The following is a 9,001-nucleotide window of genomic DNA, read 5'->3' on the forward strand; positions in this document are numbered from 1 at the left end:
CAATAAACTCAGCATTTGACCGTAACCCAGGGCTTCCTTTTAGCCATAAAAGGTCGGGCATAGATTTGGTATTAACAAAAAAACGCAAGAGGGCACAATGCGGTACCGGACTCCGGAGGAGATCGGGATTTAGCAAGGGATAAAGGAAATACTTCGATTTTCCATTTATCTTCCGAACACGGAGCTTTTGCAGAAAAAGAAAGGAAAAAGATGCAATATATGAAAAACGAAGGTTTGGTTCAAGCGAGCGCAGCTTTCCTGAACAGGGAATGCTACTCTGTGGTAATTAAACAAACATGAACCGAAATAAGTTGTCAAAACCGATTTCTTCTCCTATAGCAAATCTAAGTTAATCAACCCGGCGGGATCTCCTCCTTGCAAAGTCCACGCACACACGCACAGAAAACTTTTTTTCCTTTTTTTTTTGTTTTCTTTAACTGTAGCAAAGTACCCAGACATCTCAGGACGATTTGCAAACACTAGGGGTTAAAGTTTTCCGAATGCGAATAATTAACTTTTTTCCCCCCACTTGCAGCGAGTATTTGTATACGTTATATGTGTGTAAATATATATAGGCGCGCACACCGCCATCCGTGCAGACGGGCTCTCGCACACCCCCGCGCTGAGCTCCGGGGGAGGCGGGGGCGGGGGGGGGGGGGGGGGCACGTTTATTTATTTATGAAGCTCCGAGCGCGCCGGGAATGTTTCTTTCGGCAGATATTATATATTTGGTTAAGGGGGTGCATTTCTGTTGTTTAAAAGGGAGGGAAAAGGGGGTGGATGGTTTGTTCTTGGGGTCCCTGGTGCAATCTCAGCTCCTCATGGGTGCTATTTTGCAACCTCAGGCGCCTGCTATTGGTCAGCCCATGATCAGATGGTTGTATTTCCTTGTGTCCCTCGCTGGCACCACGCCATCTCCCTTCAGCTAAAACCCAATCTCCGATATACTACTAATAGCTAAACCACTTGGACTATAAAACACAACAAATCATAAAGCCGGGAAAGGACGGCAGGCTCCTTCCAATGAGTTCTTATTTTGTCAACTCGACCTTCCCGGTGAGTCTGGCGGCGGGGCAGGAGCCCTTCCTGGGACAGATCCCGCTATATCCCTCGGGCTATGCGGATCCTTTGAGGCACTACCCCACCACCTATGGAGCCACGGGCGTCCAGGAGAAGGGCTATACCTCCTCTCCTTACTACCAGCAAAGCAACGGAGCCTACAGCCGCAGCTCCGCCTGTGACTATGGGGCCGGCGGGTTTTTCAGGGAGAAGGACCCTGCGTGCGCCCCCCCCAACCTGGACGAGGTGCCCTTCGCCCCCGAGCCGCGCAAGTCGGACTGCGCGCAGAGCAAAACTGTGTTCGGAGAGAGCGAGGAGCAAAAGTGTTCCGCCCCGGTTTACCCCTGGATGCAGCGGATGAACTCTTGCAATAGTGAGTTTACTCTTTTACAGAAATAAATACATCAATCTCCTCCCCCCCTTTCTTATTTGTTACCGCCAGAGAGAGAGAGAGCGAGCGAGCGAGGGAAGCAGGAATAAGGTTCACTTTAGAGCCCAAACTTCCAGCGGGGAAGTTAGGCGACACGAGAGGCTCCAACTTGCTCCTGACACGCACCAAAACTTCACGCCGCTGAAGTATTTTCTCCCAGCACCCCCCCCCCCAGCTGAAAAGTTTGCCCTGTATTTAAACCCCAATACAGTATTTCTCCATTTCCCTCCCTTTTTTTTTTTTTTTTTGCACATTCCAGTTTGCGTGTCACTCAGCTACAACGATTTGTCTCTGTCTTTCCCCCACACGCACAGGGAGATATCTTTTCTAAATCAGATCTGGATGACTTTACACACGCACGGACCCACACCCCCACGCAGCTCCCTCTCTCGCTGGCTACCCGACCTGGAGTTAAATAATATAAAAGTGTTTAAATATTTGAAAGGAGAGGGCTACATTTTTAATGAAACTCGCACATAATGAAAAGTCTGCCTGGGGAGAATTCCACACACAACCCCCCCCCCCCCCCGGTGATATATGACTTCTTTAAGTGCTGTTTCCTCAATCAGAAAAAAAAAAGGGGGGGGGGAAGAAAAATAATAGAGGCTCACCACCCTCCTTCCCATGTTTAGATGCATTTGTTGCCTTTTAAGTTCCAAATTGATGTCCATTAGCGCAGGGACATAAAGTGTTGTGTCCTCTTTAATGCAGAGTTTGGGCAGATCGATTCACTTCATTATTGCTTAAATGCTCAGATCTATTACAGTTGCCGGTAGGGTGGAAAATAGCGAGGGCGGGCGAGGGGGGGGAGAACACCTTGCGATTTTTCATCCCGGAATAAGATAGATCTTGCCCTGTCTCCCCAGCCCTGCCTGCAGTCTGGCAACTTCAGCATAAACCCTTCTAGCCGGCTGCCTGCAGCGAGGGTGCGGATCCTCCGCGGGTGCGGCCCGGCCAGGGAGCCTCCCTGCGCGCACGGAGGGGCTCACCGCCATGGGGTTTATTTTTGGGGTTGGCCAAAGCTTTTGGAGGGCCGGGGAGCGGGCACACACCCCTCCGCACACAGCCGCGGTGCGGGGCGTAGCATCCCCGCGGATTATCCGGCATCTCCGCGGCTCCACTAAACCTCGGGGCTTTCCCTTCTTTTTCCTTTCCTCTCTTTTTTTTTCCTCCCCCCTTTTGTTTTCCCTTTTTTGTTTTGTGTGGTTTTTTTCCCCCCCTATTTGTTTCCTATTTGTTTCCTATTTTTTTTGCGGGTGTCACAGGTTCCTCCTTCGGGCCCAGCGGCCGCCGAGGCCGCCAGACCTACACCCGCTACCAGACGCTGGAGCTGGAGAAGGAATTTCACTTCAACCGCTACCTGACCCGGCGCCGGCGGATCGAGATCGCCCATTCCCTCTGCCTGACGGAGCGGCAGATCAAAATCTGGTTCCAGAACCGCAGAATGAAGTGGAAAAAAGAGAATAAATTGCTCAACTCCTCGCAACTGAGCGCGGAGGAGGAGGAGGAGAAAACGGCGGAGTGAAAGTATTATTTAAAACACACACAACAACAACAACAACAAAAAAAATTAGAGAGGGAGGGAGTGAGTGTGTGTGAGAGCTGAGAGGATGAGGGGGGTGTGGGCTGGCTGCGAGGACAGGGAAAACCTGCACATTGGTGGGACAAGCCCTCTGCAGCAGCGGCAACAGCTAGAAAGTTTGGGCCACCAATGCCATGGACTCGTGTTCCCAGTGATCTGTCGTGTCCAGAGAAAAAAAAAAAAAAAATCAGGCTTCTAGTTGCGTTTTTTAAATTTTTTTTTCTTTCCTAGACCTCCCTCCCCTCCCACTCCACCCCCCGAGATAAAATAATAATAATTAAAAAGTCAAGAGAGAGAGAGAGAAGGGGGGAAAGAAAGGGAAAGAGAAAAGACAAAAAAAAAAAAAAAGGACTCCTACCTGTGTTTCTACCCTTGGTGTCACTGTTAGTAATCTGCTAACTCTTGTATTTAATGGAAGTGCTGCAATATATGTCATTTGGGGTGTTTATTGTCTTAATTTTGTAAAAATGTTTCATGCACGGTTGACATAGGGTTTTTTTTCATTTTTCTTTTTTTTTTTTTCTCCTTTGGTAAATTAATCAAGCCCTGGGGTCTTTGTAATTAGTTTTTTGGGTTTGATTTTTTTTTATTTTAAAAGGAAAATCTACTGAAAGAACAAGTACTACCTAAAAGGATGCAAAAGCAACAACAACAACAAAAGTTATATTTTATTAATTTTTGTATGTGTTGTGTTTGAAGTTTGTCTTAGGTATGAACATGGAATTCTCTAATAAAAACAAAGTCTTCGATCTCACGCACACCACCCTGTCATCATTATTACTATTACTATTATTATTATTATTATTATTATCTTTCCCTTTTCCAGGGGAACTTGCCATTCTTAAGGAGCAGAGAGTTGTAAAGAAAGCCTTGCTTCTCTCTGTATGACAATGTCTTCTAATCTGCAAGGACAAGCAACTCCAAGCACACGGAAGTTACAGTGGAGAGATAAATCTGGTTTTCCCTCTTTTTGTCTAATCTTAAATGGAAGACCTTTCACCAATAGTATTTCCTCGCTGACATTCTGCTTTAGTATCGCTCTTTTTTATTGTTACAGTACAAAGAGTTATGACGAAACGCTCTCCATATACATAATAAATCAAGGAAACAGGCAAAAATATGCTCTCATTTATCTACCAAAGATACCTAACATTTGCCTAGCATCTTTCAAACATCTGGTCCCTTACTTCATATCCCCAAATCAAAGTGAAGTGTATTGCAAAAAAGTCCAGATTTCAAGGGAATTTGCCCTGCGAAACGAGTAGCTTCTCAGCTCCAGGAATACAGCCTCCATTTCAGGGGGGGAAAAAAAGGTGGAAAAAAATCTAAACTAAGTCTAACGAGCTCTTTTAAAAGAGTAGATTTTTATTTTCACTTGAAAGCGTTTTCAATGGCTCCTTTTGAGAGGCTGACTTTGCTCGGGATGGGATGGGGAACGTTTCTGCTCCGTACCAAAGAGGAATCTCGTGCATGCAAATAGCAAACTTCTCCTGGGTTTTGGGAATTAAACGAAAGGAAGTGCTTTTTCTGCTGGGGATTTAGGACTGGAAGCAAGCGACCAGCCCAGCCTGTTTCGGATACCGTTTGCTGCAGCTTCACGGGGGGAACACGCGATGGAAGAGTATCTCCTGCCTCCCATCCCCTTTCCCCACTGCCCACAAGAAATACCTATGTATGAATGCATTCCCCCATGCCACAAGCTGGTTTAATGTCAGTCACTTTTAAAATCAATTCATGCAGAAGCTTCACAGCTGTAGGACATTTACTATTATTGCCACGCTTTTCATTGCCCGTAATTATTATAATTATATGTCACTTTCAATATGGCGCATAATTTCCAATGAGTTGCAGACAAGCATATGAAATTCCTGAACTGCCTTGGGAAAAAAAAAAAAAGAGAGAGAGACAGAGAGAGAGAAAAGAAGAAGAAGAAAAAAGAAAGTAATGCTTAACAAAGCACATCTCTTTCACAACGTTTTTACCAATTTCAGAGTGCTTTTGCTCCCCAATATTCCTTGCAGGTTAGCAAATGGAAAGGAAAAACCACGTAGCACAATGCTGTGTTGAAAGAGGACGTGAAACGCTCAGGAACAAGAATATCCTAAAAGCATCGTTGTCAACCAGTTCCACCGGCTGGACTTTCCCTCCCTTTCCTTTACCCCCCCCCCCACTTCCCCCCTTCCCTCCCCCCCCCCCCCCCCCAATTAAGGTGCGACCGCATCGCGGGCTCCACGCTCGGCGTGCAAGAAACCTCGACTTTTCTGACAATAACCACGCGAAATAAACCCGAGCAGCCGCGCTCCCCCCACCCCCGTAGCAGCTTCGCTTTGCCCCCCCCCCCCCCCCTCCTTCAAATATTAAAAGAGAAGACTGCCCGGCCTCACAGCGACCCGACACCTCATCCCTCGCTGCCTCTCAAACTTCCCCGGCTGCGTTACAAAAGAAGAAATTAAGAGTTTAATACAGAAAAAGAGCTGGGCGAGAAGACCCACGCGGGGAGCGCGGACACGCGAGCCGCGGCAGGATTTCTTCCCCCCACCCCCCCTCTCCCCTCCCCACCCCCCCCCGCCCTTTCATCTCTGCCTTGATTTTTAGGACGGAAAAGGAAAATAAAAGAAGGGAGGGGAGGGTGCGGAGCCGAGGCCGGCGGGGGCGACTTTGGGGGTGCGGGGCCCCCCCCGGGGCGCGGTGCGTCGCCCCCGCGTGGCCGGCAGGTGGCGCGCTCCGCCAAGGTGGGGGGCGAGCGCGGCGCCGGCGCGCCCGGGGATTTGGGGCGCCGCGCACCGACTTGGGCCTAAACGACTCCGCGATCGTCATTATTTGTAACCATAGAGCATGAATTACCTCTTGAGGTCATCAGTGAGAATTTACGACTGGTCAACAAAAGCACGTGATTCCCAAACGCACCCCCACCCTCCCCCCATATTTGGCCGCATACATAGCAAAAACGAAGTACAGTGCATTGCTATAATTCATTAATACATCATAAATCGTCAAGCACAGGGTTATAACGACCACGAGCCACAAATCAAGCCCTCCAAAATAACCCAAATGAGCTCTTACTTTGTAAACTCGTTCTCAGGGCGCTACCCAAATGGCCCCGACTATCAGTTACTAAATTATGGGACCAGCAGTTCCATGAACGGTTCTTACAGAGATTCAAGCACCATGCATTCCAGCTCTTATGGCTACAACTACAATGGGATGGACCTTAGCATCAACCGCTCAGCCTCCTCTAGTCACTTTGGGGCTGTGGGGGAGAGCTCCCGCGGTTTCCCTTCTCCAGCTCAGGAGAGCAGGTTTAGACAGGCGTCTAGCTGCTCCTTATCTTCTCCCGACTCCCTTCCCTGCTCCAACAGCGAGAGCCATGGAGGCAAACCCGCCCCGTCCCCCTCCGACCAAGCTACTTCTGCCAGCACCACCAACACAAATTTCACAGAACTAGACGAGACCAGCGCGTCCTCGGGAGCCGACGAGGGCACTCCAATAAGCAGCAGCATCCCCCGAGCGCAGGCAGAGCCCATCGCAACCTCCACCGCAGCAACAGAAGGGCAGGCACCTCAGATATTCCCTTGGATGAGGAAACTTCACATTAGCCATGGTACAGCTACTTCTTTTTCCGTCGTTGTCGTTGTTGTTGTTTATTTTCGCACACCCCTCTCTTTTTCTCTTGTGTTGTTTCCCCCCCCCCCTTTTTTTTCCCTCCCCACCCCCCCACCCTACTCCCTTTTTTCTCTCCTTCCTTTTATTCGGTGGAGGCGCTTTGATCAGAAACGCAGCTATTTATTGCTTTTGTATTTCTTGCTCTGATCGCTGCTTTAAAGCTGCCTCTGGCGCCTGGAGGGGGGGCGATTTTATTTTAGTTTCGCTATTCTCGCCGCGAAATGTGCGCTTATTTCAAGCTCTTAGCTCTATGTGGATGGTGGGAGAAGGCAATTTAAAAATTGAGGGAAGGGGGTGTTCCTGGGGGGGGGGGGGGAGAGGAAAGGAAAGAATTGACCATTAAAATGGCATTATATGCACAGATGGGTCTCTCAGTCCTTTCCTACTCTTATTTTTCTGGGTGTATTCTTGACAATCTGCTCTTGACAAAACCAAAATTGCGAGGAAAAACACGGGGAATAGCGAGCCTTCCCCCCCCCCCCCCCGCCCCGGTTTTCTCCTGGAGAAAAGAAAGCAGCATTAAACCTGATGCCCCTGCAAACAGACCCAGAAACACGCAGGCAGAGGCGGAAAAGGGAGATTTCAAGATCTCGCTTCTCCAGTTAAATTATGAATATTGAGTTGCGAATGTCGGTTCTGGAGGGGCCAAGGGTGGGGGGGTTTTACACGTGTCTAGGGGTGTGCGAGAAAGAGGAGGAGGGGGGCTGTTATTTGGGGAATAAGCAGCTTTCCTAGCTGCCCAAAGAAGGCGAATATTTTACCTCGGTATTTAAAAAAAAAAAAAATAGCCTTAAGGATAACAAAAATCCTAGCAGAAAGCAAAAACCCAAACCCCGCTGTTGTCCGTGTTATTCAGACATGACTGGACCAGACGGTAAGAGGGCGAGGACAGCGTACACTCGCTACCAGACCCTGGAGTTGGAAAAGGAATTCCACTTCAATAGATATCTCACCCGCAGGAGGAGAATAGAGATCGCTCACGCTCTCTGCCTCTCCGAGCGCCAGATCAAAATCTGGTTCCAGAACAGGAGGATGAAATGGAAGAAGGATAATAAACTGAAAAGCATGAGCTTAGCCTCGGCGGGCAGCGCCTTTCAGCCATAAATTCTAGAGGAGGAATATCGAGGAGAGAAGAGGAGACGAGAAAGAAATACGTAAATAAATAAATAAAGCGCCGCAGATCTTAGTTTCGGAGTACTGTACAGTGAGGCACCTTCTTTTCGGCATGTTGTTGATATTCTAAAACAACGCGTATGGTACCGTTATCCCAGGACTGAGTTCATGTCGTGTTCTGTTTCGGTTTTTTTAAAAATTTTTTTAATTAAATTTTATTTCCAGATGCTCCTCATGCTCTTGTTGTTCTTATAAATGTATGTGTCCGTGCTCTCTTGATGCTTTCTGGAAAGCTAGCATGTTTTACGTGAGCCCTTTAAATGTTATAACTTATTTATAAATTGAGAACAGATACAATTGTTTGTTTATTTGTTGGGGTTTTTTTCCCCTTTCCTGAGTTTACTGCTTTTGGGTGAGTTCTTCTCTGCCTAAGCTAAAATCGGGGGATCCTGCACTACAGCCGCAGAAAAAAAAAATTCTGAAAAACCAAACAAAAACGTAAAAAAAAAAGAAAAAAAAAGGGGAAAAAAAAAAAAGAAAAAAAGAAAAAGCTCTTGTATCTTTCTGTCTTAAAATTGTCCAGTCTGTGTTTTAGTTCAAACTTCAGGCCAGGATTTCTAGTCCCAGGCTAATTCCAAGACGTACTCTTAGACGTGGGTAAACTTCACTATTAAAAAAAATGTATAAAATCGGACCAACAATAGAGTGCTCTAATGTTTGTAAATACTAGAAATATTTCTGATGTGACTAATAGACGGTTTGTAGTGGGCAGAGTGAATGCAATGTTATGTGTAAAAATGGCATCTGTCATGTCTAGCTGCCTGTTAGTACTTTGCCAATAAGCTTTTTGTATTTGTTTGTAGCTTTACTTGAAGTCAAATAAACGTTTCTCCTATTCACAAAGGCTCCCAGTTGCACTTTATACACAACCTCTGAGACTTGCAGCCCATGCTAAAGCCGGAGAGATGCCTGGCATGGAGCTGAGCCTGTGCTGGGAGCTCTCAGCAGAGCTGCAGCCTCTCCGGGGCAGCTCCTTGGGAGCTCGGAAACACCCAATATTCACACCAAATACCCTTCTGGCACCGCACGGGAATAAACCGCGACCCTCCACACTGCCCCAGACGCCGTCTCCCCCGAAGCAACGCGCGCTCCCC

General features: G+C 47.6%; 2 protein-coding genes across 2 annotated transcripts; both read left to right on the forward strand.

Moving 5' to 3' along the window:
• Nucleotides 1-849: 849 nt before the first annotated feature.
• Nucleotides 850-3,721, forward strand: HOXB6 (homeobox B6). Its single transcript, XM_050911884.1, has 2 exons — nt 850-1,432; nt 2,755-3,721. The coding sequence occupies exons 1-2, from the start codon at nt 1,024-1,026 to the stop codon at nt 3,012-3,014; spliced, it is 669 nt and encodes a 222-aa protein (XP_050767841.1). The 5' UTR covers nt 850-1,023; the 3' UTR covers nt 3,015-3,721.
• A 2,401-nt stretch (nt 3,722-6,122) lies between these two features.
• Nucleotides 6,123-8,788, forward strand: HOXB5 (homeobox B5). The gene is made up of 2 exons (XM_050911883.1): nt 6,123-6,672; nt 7,591-8,788. Exons 1-2 carry the CDS (start codon nt 6,123-6,125, stop codon nt 7,836-7,838), a joined length of 798 nt encoding a protein of 265 aa, XP_050767840.1. The 3' UTR covers nt 7,839-8,788.
• The last annotated feature ends 213 nt before the right edge of the window (nt 8,789-9,001 follow it).

This window comes from Gymnogyps californianus, chromosome 28 (genome assembly GCF_018139145.2).
Source record: "Gymnogyps californianus isolate 813 chromosome 28, ASM1813914v2, whole genome shotgun sequence".
In the NCBI taxonomy this organism is placed as follows: domain Eukaryota; kingdom Metazoa; phylum Chordata; class Aves; order Accipitriformes; family Cathartidae; genus Gymnogyps; species Gymnogyps californianus.